The sequence below is a fragment of the Hippocampus guttulatus genome, chromosome 3, assembly GCF_054856545.1.
Source record: "Hippocampus guttulatus isolate MCC_2025c chromosome 3, RoL_Hgut_1.0, whole genome shotgun sequence".
Classification (NCBI taxonomy): domain Eukaryota; kingdom Metazoa; phylum Chordata; class Actinopteri; order Syngnathiformes; family Syngnathidae; genus Hippocampus; species Hippocampus guttulatus.
In genome coordinates this window covers 1,883,971-1,899,245 of record NC_141263.1, presented here as the reverse complement: position 1 = coordinate 1,899,245, position 15,275 = coordinate 1,883,971, and the positions used below count along the sequence as shown (strand labels likewise).

The window sequence follows — 15,275 nt, the reverse complement described above, 5'->3', positions numbered from 1 at the left end:
GCACGCTGTACTGGGAAATCTGAACCTGGGAGGATCAGGCCCAGGCCTTTTGTTGTAAAGTTTAAAAATAAAAACATAAAACAAGGGTTTTACAGAAAGCAAGGTACCCAAAGGGCTCAAATAGATACATTGCCGGTCCTTCTCTCTGGAATGACCTCCCACTGAACATTCGGCAAGCCTCCTCGCTGCCCATCTTTAAAACCCGCCTCACAACTCACTTGTATTATTTGGCATTTGACTCAGTATGACTCAAATTATGGTCTTAGTTATACTGTTCGGTGCTCTCTACCGTCTTTGTTACTGATTTGTTGCTTTACTGTTGTATGTTAGTTGCTCCATGTACAGCTACAGTACTTTGTGTGCAGCGATGGCTGTTTGAAAGTGCTCTATAAATACAGTTGAGTTGAGATAAATGCGCACTTACAGAAGCCATCCAAAAAAAAAAAAACCTGATCCCCAAAATTGAAAGTGGCACGAGACAGCGGAGAGAGATCTTATCTCCATTGTGGTAGATTTATAATTCACCCCTGCAATAGCACACCAAGACAGCAGCAACACGTCCGATACCGATCAGCAGCATGCTGACAGACGAGTTAAACTTCATAACTGAGATACAAAGCTGACAAACACCAAAGAAATGGCAAATCCACACACCCAAAAAAATATTGAAAAACTTTTGAATTCACAAAATTATCTCGATCCAGATATTCACTCTTATGCAAATAATCAGAACTCTTGCTGTGATTATTATACCGATGATCAGTGAAATCAAAATATAAAAATAAACTAGAGCTGCAAGCAGCTATCAAGGGCCCGCGCAGCCCTGGCAACGTTGGGGTGCTGGCACGTTTGGATACTGGCACATTGGAAGTGGATTTTATTTTTGTTTAAATTTTAATTAGAACATTTATAAGTACATTAGATTAAAAGCAATTTTAATGCAACATGTCTTCTATAAAATAAGATAAGAAAACCTTTGTTTGTCTCACAATGAAGACATTCCTAATTTACAGCAGCAAAATTATGAAAGCGAGAAGTAGAACAAAAAGTGTGTGTGCGTGCGTGTGTGTGTGTGTGTGTGTGCGCATGTCTGTGTGTCTGTATATACTGTATATGTATGTATTAGAGCTGTCAAAAGATTAAAATATTTAATCTAATTAAAAATGCAACTGTCAATTAACTCAAATCAACTAAAAATGAATTGTGATTACTCACACATTTTTTATCGTTTCTGAATTTCCTTTTATATTTTTTTGTCCTATTTTTCCCCATTTTAATGCTCTCATCAACATGGAATCATGAATCAGTTTTCTATGTGCAAAATGCAAATATTTACTGAAATAACAATTTCGATTTTCAATTTTACATGAACATTTTTCACTTGGAGCAGTTATTCACACATAATCTCTCACACAATATTACTGTCCATCAACAACAGTGAAAAATATATTTTGTCACACAACAGCTGCTTTAACAGCTCTTTTTATGGAATCAAAACAGAGCAATATAACATTATAAAGTGCACATCTAAGTAAGCAAACTAGTACTCCGCCTATAGTGGATTTAAGACATGGTTGCATACTTCGTTTTTCTCAAGGTTGCTTTGAACACAGCAGCCAGGCTATGTTGATTCTGTTGGTCCTTCTTGCGCAGAAGTTTCTCTATGGTTTTGTGTAGACATCATTTCGGATGACTACACTTGGTTCGATGACAACATTGGAGACGTTTTATTTTCATTGTGGTCGCTACCACTGCACCGCTGAACTCTCGCTCAGCGCACTGTCGCTGTCAGACGAACACAGAGAAGCTCCACCCGCTTTATTTATATGGCCACGGAACACTGTAACCTTCCACACAAAATAGTTCCAAACAAGTAACAATCGCGTCAGTGGCATACATCGTATTCGACAGGCTACCTGCTCTTTATTCACCAGAGGCTCATCAACCTAGTCTCTTATTTCTCTCCCAAAACGGTGTCTTCTCCCGCATGGTGTACCTTAGCCTTCTCCGCTACGTACAATCTCTATACACAGCTTGTAATGGAGGCTCTCGCTGGCAATAGGTAGTGGAGTCGTTAGATGCAATGCGAATGATTTCAGCTTGAGTCGAGCTGTGGACAATGTTGACAGGCTTGCATGCAGTAGCCATACATTTAGCTATGGCTTCAGCAAATTTGTTCTTCGTAGTGTCATCCATTTTCTTCGCTTTGAAATGATCCATAGCTGTCTGTCTGAGACTAGGGGGGCGGAGTACTCACATCAGCTGTGTGCTTGGCCATTAAGTGGTATTTCAGACTCGACGTGCTATTATGATAGCTCAGTTTACGACTGCAAAACATCCAGGTAACTTTGGTTTTGTCAGTGGAACAATCTGGCAACTTTTTAAAAGTAAACTTTCTATTCATAAACTTTAAGTATCCGTTTTCTGTGTCTCACGCATGCGTAATCCTGTGCAGCACGCTTGTTGTTTTGTTTCTGGCTTATTTATACAGCAACGTAACATAGGCTGTGACGTGTGCCACGTTAATCTCGCGAGAAAAAATTGAATCCCGTTAAAATTCATTTAAATGAATGCCAATAAAAACGTGCTAAACTGACAGCTCTAGTATATATATATATATATATATATATATATATATATATAAAAGCATATTAAAAATGGGTGAGTGGGGGTGAGTCCAGGTTTTCAGGTCTGTCTATTCAATAGCCTGACAACAGTTGGGAGGAACGAGCGGTTGCACTTCTTCTTGCAGCGCGGGTGTATCAGTCTCTGGTTGAAGGAGCTGCCCAGTGCTGTCAGGGTGGCCTGTAGGGGTGGGAGGGTCTGTCCATCATAGCTTTTAGCTTGGCGAGCATCCTCCTGTTGCCCACTCCTCCAGAGTGTCCAGGGAGCAGCCCAGGACAGAGCTGGCCCTCCTGACCAGTCGGTCCAGTCTCTTTCTGTCCCGGGCCGAGATGGTGCCTGACCAGCAGACTATGCCATCATGAATGGCTGAGGCCACCGCAGAGTCATCATAGGTCTTAAGGAGTGACCCTTGAACTCCAAAATACCTCAGTTTTCTGAGCAGGAAGAGCCGAGGCTCTGCCCCTTCCTGATCAGAGCGTCTGTGTTGTTAGACCAGTCTAATTTATTGTTGAGAACACCACCAAAATGAAAAAAAAGGCCCCGAATGAGGCAAACATGTGAAAGGAAATTAAACATTATGTTGGAAATCACATAAATAAAATATCTAAAACAAGTAACTCCTGAATAAGGAATCATTATATACATTGAATTGTTTGTTATTATTGCCATACCTGTACTATTGTGTGGGGATATGGGACAATACTGTATTTCCAAAACAAATACTCAGTTGATTGTAAAGCTCCAAAAGAGAGTGAGACGAATTTTCCACCATTCAAGTTATAGAGATTCAACAAATCCATTATTGTATCAAATTAAACTCTCTCAAATTCTATGACAGAGTTGAATTCAAAACCGCACAAATCATGTAAAAAGCATATCATAAATAACTTTCCCACAGTATCCAGTAGCTCTTCTTAATCAGAGTGGGTTGTTGTGGCCTAAGGGGCGCAAGTGTCAAAATCAAGGACAAGAACAAACATGAAACAAATATGTGTTTCTGTAAAAGGAGTTCAGTTATGGAGCAATCGTGTGGTAGAATTAAGAAGGGACTTCGCTTACACATGTCGTGTACACATACGTACAGCACATTTGACAATAGAGTTGTATTCAATTCACTTCTGTTTAAAACAACGACGAAAGCACTACAAAATGATCTCCGTCAGGTACAATCATGAGAAACTGCACTGGATTTATTTTCCAACAGTCTTAAATGGCACCATCGTGTTGCAGTGGTTTGTGTGTCCCAGAGGGAGCAAGGTTGTCTGGGGCTTCAGCCCCATGGTCGTGTCACCCATGGCAAACAGGTCATAGGTGAGGGACCTGACAAAACACAGCTCAGAGAGCCCTGATGATGAGTATGAAATTTAGACGTAATTTTCCCTTGACCGGATGCGGGTCACCAGGGCCCCCCTCTGGAGCCAGGCCTAGAGGTTGGGGAGCAAGGTTGTCTGGGGCTTCAGCCCCATGGTCGTGTCACCCATGGCAAACAGGTCATAGGTGAGGGACCTGACAAAACACAGCTCAGAGAGCCCTGATGATGAGTATGAAATTTAGACGTAATTTTCCCTTGACCGGATGCGGGTCACCAGGGCCCCCCTCTGGAGCCAGGCCTAGAGGTTGGGCTTGTTGGTGAGCTCCCAGTGGCAGGGCCTTCATCCATGGTTCTACTTAAATTGCACAGCCATGAAATTTCATATTTTATCACTATACTAGATTGTGAAGACAAGGAAGACAAGAACCGCAAGAACATTTTTATGCCGACTCATATTACAGGATAGGGCAGTGTAAGACCCAGTATAAGTACAACTAAGACATGTCTGACCTCTTGTGGTGATTGGTGATATTACAAATTAAAACACCAGTAGATCCCTGCACAGTCACAGTTCGCCACCCATGGATTCACAAATTTGCGGACCCCCCCCCCCCCCCCTTTTTTTTCCACCAATACTTTAAAAATTATTTACTTGTTAGATTTTTTTTTTTTTTATGAATAAGGGAGCCACTCAGCGTGTGGCCCATAAGCCCCAATTGCACATCCCTGCTTTAAGGTTGACCACTCCTTCTTTCGTTCAGCTAATAGAGGCTCCACATTATTCTTGAATCTTGAAACCTCTTTATCACAAGCGACTTAGGACAACAAGAAGGTTGAACGGGAACTTCTGTTAGTTAAGTAGAAATCAAACCAGTCGGACCAGTTCCACAGACAATATTTCACAGACATTTGTTTATTTTAGGAAGGCAGAGTTTTTATGCTTTCTATTAGCCTTGTAAAATCTTGTAAAGGTAGACCAGTTGATCCAGAACAGTTGATTTCACAATGCCTTTAACTTTGGAATATGTGAAGATTCACCTCTAAGACAAAGATGATCTTGCTACTCTCACCGGTCTCTCTTCCGACAGATGAGGAGCTCTACATCCAACAAGCGGTTGTTTTCATTGAAGATGCCATTCAGGTAACTAAAACCTTGTAGTAATGGTGTGAACATTTGATGTACTGTTTTAAAGTTACAAAGAGTTATTTCAATATAAACCTGAATAACGTGCAATTATAAACGTTCTATGCGAGTTACAATCTTTGTAACTCGCATAGCTTTTCTGAACATACTGTGGAACATCAACACATTCGTAACTGCTATGTTGGTATTTACAGAACTAATGGAGTACTTTCTGAATGTACATTTATCCTTTGTCAAAGTTTTATTTGAGCCAAAGTACATAATAATACAGGTAATTGATACTGAATAACTGTAGCTGAATTGTCAAGAATAGGGGTGTTGCTCTCATTTTGGTTCAGAGGCCACATGGAGGAAAATCTATTCCCAGGTGGGCTGACCTGGTTAAATCATGATATATAACCTCAAAAAATTGGTTTTAATATTATGCAGATTTTTGATATTCGTGGGAAATCCTGGTCTCTATTCCCAGCGAACAGCAAAGGTCAACTGTACAAAAAAAATTACATATACACACACACACATTATATATATATTAGAGATGTCAAACGATTGAAATATTAATCGTGATTACTCACGCATTTTTTATCATTTCTGAATTTCCTTTTATATTTTTTGTCCTATTTTTCCCCATTTTAATGCTCTCATCAACATGGAATCATGAATCAGTTTTCTATGTGCAAAATGCAAATATTTATTGAAATAATCATTTCGATTTTCAATTCTACATAAACATTTTTCACTTGGAGCAGTTATTCACACATAATCTCTCACACAATATTACTGTCCATCAACAACAGTGAAAAAAATATTCTGTCACACAACAGCTGCTTTAACAGCTCTTTTTGTGGAATCAAAACAGAGCAATATAACATTATAAAGTGCACATCTAAGGTAAACTAGTACTCAGCCTATAGTGGATTTAAGCCATGGTTGCATACTTCGTTTTTCTCAAGTTTGCTTTAAACACAGCAGTCAGGCTATGTTGATTCTGTTGGTCCTTCTTGCGCGGAAGTCTTTCTATGGTTTTGTGTAGACATCATTTCGGATGACTACACTTGGTTCGATGACAACACTGGAGACGTTTTATTTTCAGTGTGTTAGCTAGGTCGCTACACTGCACGGCTGAACTCTCGACGTGCCTCAGCACACCGTCACTGTCAGACGAACACAGAGAAGCTCCACCCGCTTTATTTATATGGACACAGAACACTATAACCTTCCACACAAAATAGTTCCAAACAAGTAACAATCGCGTCAGTGGCATATATCGTATTCGACAGGCTACCTGCTCTTTATTCACCAGAGGCTCATCAACCTAGTTTCTTATTTCTCTCCCGAAAGAGTGTCTTCTCCCGCTTGGTGTACCTTCGCCTTCTCCGCTACGTACAATCTCCTTACACAGCTTGTAATGGAGGCTCTCGCTGGCAATCCGTAGTGGAGTCGTTAGAAGCAATGCGAATGATTTCAGTTTGAGTCGAGCTGTGGACAATGTTGACAGGCTTGCATGCAGTAGCCATACATTTAGCTATGGCTTCAGCAAATTTGTTCTTCGTCGTGTCATCCATTTTCTTCGCTTTGAAATGATCCACAGCTGTCTGTCTGAGACGAGGGGGCGGAGTACTCACGCCAGCTGTGTGCTTGGCCAAGTGGTATTTCAGACTCGGCGTGCGATGATGATAGCTCAGTTTACAGTATGTTACTCGACGAAGGCGGACGCTTTTGCTTTCTGCTCCTGTCCCCCCCACCCTTCCCTGCTCGCCACTCAGTCCATGTGCTGTCTTTGACTTTTCCTAGCCTCCTGTCATATTTTCATCCTAAAAACAAACATGGAATTGGTTGGCTGGTCTCTCGATGCCATCGACAAAATTTTCTCGACGAGAAGAGCAGGCAGTGGGGAGCCTACTTACCCCTCGGGGACATTTGCTGCTGGGTACACCCTAGATCCCTGGAGGAAGTGGAGAATGGTGTGCCTGTCAATACTGTCCATTGAGGATGTGGAAGACATCTACATTGTGGGCCTTCTGATAACAGCTATGCTGCTGTTTGGTGTTAGCAGTTTCCTGATCTATCGCAAAATTCAACCGACGGGAGCGGCTCTATTGGAAGTGAAGAGGCTGCCGGTGTAAGGATGGCATCGTGCGGATGTCCAACACTCAGACTGTGCTCAACCACAAACTGTTGCGGTTTTGGAGCATCTCTGCAAGGTGGTCAAGAACTTGGAGAAACTGAAATCGCGGATTTGGCTGATCGACACCACTAAAGAGACATAAGCCACAGACTCAAGGTTGTCTTAAATTCTTGGGCAGCCTGCTACCAAAACAACATCTGCTATCTCGACCATCCCCTGATGAAAGAAAGTATGCACGGAAGCTAGTCCCCCACCATCACCCCCTCCTTCATACACTCCCTTGTTTCACCATCTTCATTGTTTATGTCTTGTAACTGTCATATGCTTGTGCAGGAGTTTTTTGCCTAACTCAAATTATCCTCAAAATGAGGGTAATTTGAGCGTGTTTTTTTTTCTCCCCCTCTCCCTCCCTTGTGGTTTCTTTCTGACTTCCGGGTTGAGTGAACGCTGGCGCCTTTTGGCTGCCGCGTTTTGGCTGCTGCTGCTCAACCCGTATTGTTTTGTGATTTTGTTATTGTAAAGTGTCCTTGGGTGTCTTGAAAGGCGCTTATAAATAAAATGTATTATTATTATTATTATAGTTTACGACTGCAAAACATACAGGTAACTTTGGTCTTGTCAGTGGAACAATCTGGCAAATTTTTAAAAGTAAACTTTCCATTCATAAGCTTTTTAAGTTTTCCGTGTCTCGCGCTGCCGTGGCTGGCAAAACAAACGTGCGTGGACCTGTGCAGCGCGCTTTTTGTTTTGTTTCTGGTTTATTTATAGAGCAACGTAACATCCGCTGTGACGTGTGCCGCGTTAATCTTGCGAGAAAAAAAATGAATCTCGTTAAAATTCATTTAAATTAATGCCAATAAAAACGCGCTAAACTGGCAGCTCTAATTATAGATAGCTCAGTCTGTAAGGCATTTGTTTGGCATACGGGAGACGGGGGTTCGAATCCCGCTTGGGGCAAAAAAATGAAGCACATAACACCATCCAGTGTGGGTCCTTGGGCAAGACCCTTCACGTTAATGCCTACCTCATACAATGATCAGAGACAATAAAACGAATGACAGACGTCGCCCGGCCAAACGAGGTCTGCGTCAGGTGCTGGGGAACCGGAGCACCTTGATGAAAAATGGGCGACTGGAACAAAGCGGAGATGGGCGAGATGCGATAACATGGCTCTGTTGGAATGCTACTACTCAAGCAACCCCAGTCAGAGGGGTTACATGCAGAGAATGTGGGCTAAATGGTCACTTCGAAACCCACAGTCACGGTTGACCACGAAACAACGAGTAGCTCAGTGTTCCAACATCCACAAACGGCAATTGCTGTCACAACTTGAGATTGATGAGGTACAACACAGGTTCCATGGTGAAGGGCCCCAGGCTGCCAGATCAGAGGAGGAGGTCATACCAGAGATTGGGAGGCAAGCCCCAATGAATGCAGATGATGAGATTGGGAGGCCAGCCCCAATAAATGAAATGCTGAGCGAGGCAGCAACTGACCTGAAAGCTAAGATCATGGCGAGAATGAAAGCTGGGCAACCTAGAAACCGATTACAACGACTATGTGAAGTACCACCTGAAAGTCTCATGGAAAGTGTGAATGCAGCACTGAGGGTGATCCCTACCGTAACGATCACGGAAACCAATGAGCTGGTATACGCTTCAGCATCAGTGATCCGAGAGATGCTAGGCTCCAAGAGCAACCATGGGAGCCGTGAGATACGTTATCCACCATGGAAAAGACGGTTGCAGGCTAAGATCAAGGCGGCTCGGAAAGATGTGAGTCAATTGACGGAGGCCCAGATAGGTGTGATGAAAAGGCCGATACCCAAGAGGTACATCCAGATGACCATACCTGAAGCACTCGAAACTGCCAAACAAAGGCTCCAAGCCTTGTCCAGCCGCCTAAAGCAGTACACGAAAGAGAATGAGGCCAGACGAATAAACAGGCTGTTCGCAACACAACCTGCGAAAGTGTACGCTCAGTGGCAGGGTCCTAACAACAGGGAGAAGGAGGTTGCACATAACAGCAGTGCACAATGGCTGGTGACCCTGAAAGAGGAGCACAGCAACCTCCCTGAACAGAACCCAGTTACCATAACAGTGGCAGACATACAAGAAAGAGTCTCAGATATGAAAAACTGGACAGCACAAGGCCCGGACATGGTCCACACCTACTGGCTAAAGAAACTCACAGCACTCCATGAGCGCCTAGCAGCACAAATGAACCAGCTGCTGAGGGATGGGACTCAACCAGGATGGCTAACCAAAGGGCGAACAATCCTGATCATGAAGGATCCCTCAAAGGGTGCAGTCCCATCCAACTATCGGCCAATAACCTGTCTCTCCACAACATGGAAGCTCATGTCAGGCATCATTGCGGCTAAGATAAGTGGACACATGGATCAATACATGAGCGAAGCACAGAAGGACATTGGTAGAGATACCAGAGGAGCCAAATATCAGCTCCTGGTTGACAGAACAGTCGCACAAGACTGCAGGTCCCGACATACCAACCTGTGCACAGCCTGGATTGATTACAAGAAAGCCTATGACTCAATGCCACATACATGATCACTGAATGCTTGGAGTTGTATAAGGTGAACAGGACCCTAAGAGCCTTCGTTGCGAACTCGATGAGGATGTGGAAAACCACACTTGAAGCCAATGGCAAGCCACTTACCCAAGTGTCCATCAAATGTGGCATATACCAAGGTGATGCACTCTCCCCACTGCTGTTCTGCATAGGACTGAACCCCCTAAGCCAAGTAATCACCAAGACAGGCTATGGATACCGCCTCAGAAACGGAGCTACGATCAGTCACCTCCTCTTCATGGATGACATAAAGCTGTATGCTCAGAGCGAAGGGGACATAGACTCCCTGATCCACACAACCAGGATCTACAGCAGCGACATCGGGATGTCATTCGGGCTTGAGGAATGTAGTCGGATGGTGACTAAGAGAGGAAAGGTAGTCCGCACTGAATGGGTCTCACTCCCTGAAGGAACAATAGCAGACATTGAGGACAACTACAAGTACCTCGGTATACCACAAGCCAATGGCAACCTCGAACTGGCAACAAGGAAAGCAGCTACTACCAAAGTCCTAAGAAGACAGCTCAATGGCAAGAATAATACCCGGGCAATAAACAGCTCTGCCCTGCCAGTGATCAGATACCCTGCAGGAATAATAAGGTGGCCAAAGGAAGAGATTCAGACCACGGACATTAAGACCCGAAAGCTCCTAACCATGCATGGAGGGTTCCATCCCAAATCCAGCACCCTGAGACTGTACGCAAGCCGAAAGGAAGGAGGCCGGGGACTAGTGAGTGTGAGAGCCACTGTCCAGGACGAAACATCCAAGCTCCATGAATACATCAAGGAGAAGGCTCCAACAGATGACGTACTCAGAGAATGTCTCAGACAATGGGGAACAGAGGATGAGGTGTTGGAAGAGGGACCATCATGGGTGGACAAGCCCCTACACGGTATGTATCACCGGACCATAACTGAAGTGGCTGATCTCAAGAAGTCTTATCAGTGGCTAGAGAGGGCTGGCCTGAAGGACAGCACAGAGGCACCAGAGCCATTGAGGCCCAGATATACCACAACAGACAAGACCCAAGGTGTAGGTTGTGCAAAGAGGCACCTGAGACAATCCAACACATAACTGCAGGGTGTAAGATGCTAGCAGGGAAACCCTAAATGGAACGCCATAACCAGGTGGCTGGCATAGTCGACCGAAACATCTGTGCGGAGTTGGACTGGAAACCCCAAGGTCAAAATGAGAAACACCTCCGAAGGTTGTGGAGAATGACCGAGCGAAGATCCTGTGGGACTTCCAGACTGACAAAAGATGGTAATGGCGAACCAACCGGATATCGTGATCATAGATAAAGGGCAGAGGAAAGCCGTTGTAGTGGATGTAGCGGTCCCAAGTGATGGAAACATCAGAAAGAAGGAACACAAGAAACTCGAGAAATACCAAGGGCTTAGAGAGGAGTGGTCCTCTGGTAGAGGACCCGAGCTGAATGGAGGACGGACACCACCCGAGGGGTGAGACAAGGATATATCTACATTGCATTCACAAAATAAATGTTACATTTTCAAACACTTTGCTTTTCTTCTTTCTTCTTTCTCCCCACAATCTTGCTGCTCTAGACTGTAAATTTCCCCAGTGTGGGACAAATAAAGGATATCTTATATCAGTGTTTCTCAATTATTTCCCCCCCCCCCCCCCCGCAAGACTATAAATCGTATCATTTGTCGATAAAATTGTTCGAAGTACACCTCTGCAGAACACTGTATTCTTATTAACCTATAAAAGAATAAAAAAAGAAAGAAATATGGACTAACTGACAACAATGAATAGCTTTATTAACTGTAACAAAAAAGATTTAAAGTGCATCTGAAATTCAAAAATACAATTAAATCCTTCATTAAATTGTAAACATTTTTGACCGACCATGTCAAACTATACGATACTGAAAAATAAAATCACATAAAATCAATAAATAATAATGCATTCAAACTGATCACCAACATTAACTCAGGAGAACAACATAAAAAAATGTAACCTGCAAAACATAAATATGGAAAATAAGTTGAGCAATGCACAACTTTTCGAAGCGAGGTTTGAAGCAGGACACAGCACCTCTCGGCTCCTGCTCAATGTGTAGCCAGGATCTGTATTTTAGTTTACTGAAGTAGCAGTCACAAAGCGGCATAATTGTTGGCAATATTCGGCACGTTTTCGCTGAAAAAACTCAAGCAGCTTATCGGCGTAATTGGGGTGTAATGTCTTTCAGTGACGCCTTAATTTATTTGGCTTTATACCGTCCGCTACCAACATTTTTAAACACGGTAAGCACACTGATGTTTTCTCGTCTGTCACCGGAGTCACAGTGAAGCCAAGCGCTACATACGCCTCGCCATCTTTCCTCCCTTCGAATGCTCCCTGCGCAAACTGCCAATGAGAGCGCCACTGCCCCCTAATGTAGTGGAGGTGAAACTTTATTCAAGGACAGTGAAAAAAACCATCAGCGAGAGCCTCCATTACAAGCTATGTCCAGAAATTGTACGTAGCGGAGAAGGCTAAGGTACACCAAGCGGGAGAAGACACTGTTTCGGGAGAGAAATAAGAGACTAGGTTGATGAGCCTCTCGTGAATAAAGAACAGGTAGCCTGTCGAATACGATGTATGCCACTGACGCGATTGTTACTTGTTTAGAACTATTTTGTGTGGAAGGTAACAGTGTTCCGTGTCTATATAAATAAAGTGGGTGGATCTTCTCTGTGTTCGTCTGACAGTGACGGTGTGCTGAGGCACGTCGAGAGTTCAGCCGTGCAGTGTAGCGACCATCCTGAAAATAAAATGTCTCCGGTGTTGTCATCGAACCAAGTGTAGCCACCGAAATGATGTCTACACAAAACCGTAGAAAGACTTGCGCGCAAGAAGGACCAACAGAATCAACATAGCCTGACTGCTGTGTTAAAAGCAAACCTGAGAAAAACGAAGTATGCAACCATGGCTTAAATCCACTATAGGCCGAGTACTAGTTTACCTTAGATGTGCACTTTATAATGTTATATTGCTCTGTTTTGATTCCATAAAAAGAGCTGTTAAAGCAGCTGTTGTGTGACAAAATATTTTTTTCACTGTTGTTGATGGACAGTAATATTGTGTGAGAGATTATGTGTGAATAACTGCTCCAAGTGAAAAATGTTCATGTAAAATTGAAAATCAAAATTGTTATTTCAGTAAATATTTGCATTTTGCACATAGAAAACTGATTCATGATTCCATGTCGAGAGCATTAAAATGGGGAAAAATAGGACAAAAAAATATAAAAGGAAATTCAGAAACGATAAAAAATGTGTGAGTAGTCACGATTAATTTTTAGTTTATTTGAGTTAATTATGACGGTTGCATTTTTAATTAGATTAAATATTTTAATCATTTGACAGCTCTAATATATATAAATGTACACGTATAGACCCCTGATGATGACAAAAATATATGGACCAAGGTTTCCCTTGCCCGGACGCGGGTCACCGGGGCCCCCCTCTGGAGCCAGGCCTGGAGGTGGGGCTCGTTGGCAAGTGCCTGGTGGCCGGGCCTACACCCATGGGGCCCGGCCGGGCACAGCCCGAAGAGGCAACGTGGGTCCCCCTTCCCATGGGCTCACCACCCATGAGAGGGGCCAAAGGGGTCGGGTGCAATGTGAGCTGGGCGGCAGCCAAAGGCGGGGACCCTGGCGGTCCGATCCTCGGCTGCAGAAGCTAGCTCTTGGGACATGGAATGTCACCTCTCTGGCAGGGAAGGAGCCCGAGCTGGTGTGTGAGGCAGAGAATTTCCGACTAGATATAGTCGGACTTGCCTCCGCACACAGCCTGGGTTCTGGTACCAGTTCTCTCGAGAGGGGTTGGACTCTCTTCCACTCTGGGGTTGCTCAAGGTGAGAGGCGCAGAGCAGGTGTGGGCATACTCATTGCCCCCCGGCTCAGTGCCTGTACATTGGGGTTCACACCGGTAGACGAGAGGGTTGCCTCCCTCCGCCTTCGGGTGGGTGGATGGGTCCTGACTGTTGTTTGTGCATATGCACCAAACAGCAGCTCAGCATACCCACCCTTTTTGGAGTCCTTGGAGGGTGTGTGGAGAGTACTCCTGCTGGGGACTCCCTTGTTCTGCTGGGGGACGTCAATGCTCACGTGGGCAATGACAGTGAGACCTGGAGGGGCGTGATTGGGAGGAACGGCCCCCCCGATCAGAACTCGAGTGGTGTTTTGTTATTGGACTTCTGTGCTCGCCACGGATTGTCCATAACGAACACCTTGTTCAAACATAAGGGTGTCCATATGTGCACTTGGCACCACGACACCCTAGGCCGCAGTTCGATGATCGACTTTGTAGTTGTATCATCGGATTTGCGGCCGCATGTTCTGGACACTCGGGTGAAGAGAGGGGCGGAGCTGTCAACTGATCACCACCTGGTGGTGAGTAGGCTCCGATGGTGGGGGAAGATGCCGGTCCGTCCTGGCAGACCCAAACGTATTGTGAGGGTTTGTTGGGAGCGTCTGGCGGAATCCCCTGTCAGAAGGAGTTTCAACTCCCACCTCCGACAGAGCTTTTCCCATGTTCCGGGGGAGGCGGGGGACATTGAGCCCGAGTGGACCATGTTCCGTGCCTCTATTGTTGAGGCGGCCAATCTGAGTTGTGGCCGTAAGGTGGTTGGTGCCTGTCGTGGCGGCAACCCCCGTACTCGATGGTGGACACCAGCAGTAAGGGATGCCGTCAAGCTGAAGAAGGAGTCCTATCGGGCCTTTATGGCCTGTGGGACCCCAGAGGCAGCTGACGGGTATCGACTGGCGAAGCGGAACGCAGCTTCGGTGGTCGCCGAGGCAAAAACCCGAGCGTGGGAAGAGTTCGGTGAGGCCATGGAAGCCGACTTCCGGACGGCTTCGAGGAGATTTTGGTCCACCATCCGACGTCTCAGGAGGGGGAAGCAGCGCACCACTAACACTGTGTACAGTGGGGATGGGGCGCTGAGGACTTCGACTCGGGACGTTGTGAACCGGTGGGCAGAGTACTTCGAAGACCTCCTCAACTCCACCAACACGCCTTCCTTGGAGGAAGCAGAGCCTGGGGACTCTGAGATGGGCTCTCCTATCTCTGTGGTTGAAGTCACCGATGTGGTTAAAAAGCTCCTCGGTGGCAAGGCCCCAGGGGTGGATGACATCTGCCCGGAGTTCCTCAAGGCTCTGGATGTTGTGGGGCTGTCCTGGTTGACACGCCTCTGCAACATCGCGTGGTCAACAGGGAGAGTGCCTCTGGATTGGCAGACCGGGGTGGTAGTCCCTCTTTTTAAAAAGGGGGACCGGAGGGTGTGTTCCAACTACAGAGGGATCACACTCCTCAGCCTCCCTGGTAAGGTCTATTCAGGGGTGCTGGAGAGGAGGGTCCGTCAGGAAGTCGAGCCTCAGATTGAGGAGGAGCAGTGTGGTTTTCGTCCCGGCCGTGGAACAGTGGACCAGCTCTACACCCTTAGCAGGGTCCTCGAGGGTATGTGG

At 45.2% G+C, this 15,275-nt stretch overlaps 1 protein-coding gene across 3 annotated transcripts in view; it reads left to right on the top strand.

Annotated features, from left to right (window-relative positions):
• Nucleotides 1-15,275, top strand: part of tpcn2 (two pore segment channel 2) — an 89,452-nt gene that overhangs the window by 12,215 nt on the left and 61,962 nt on the right. For all 3 annotated transcript variants that reach the window (XM_086106225.1, XM_086106224.1, XM_086106226.1), the window contains exon 3: nt 5,026-5,078. In XM_086106225.1, the coding sequence (XP_085962351.1) occupies nt 5,026-5,078 (53 nt within the window). The remainder of the gene's footprint in view (nt 1-5,025; nt 5,079-15,275) is intronic.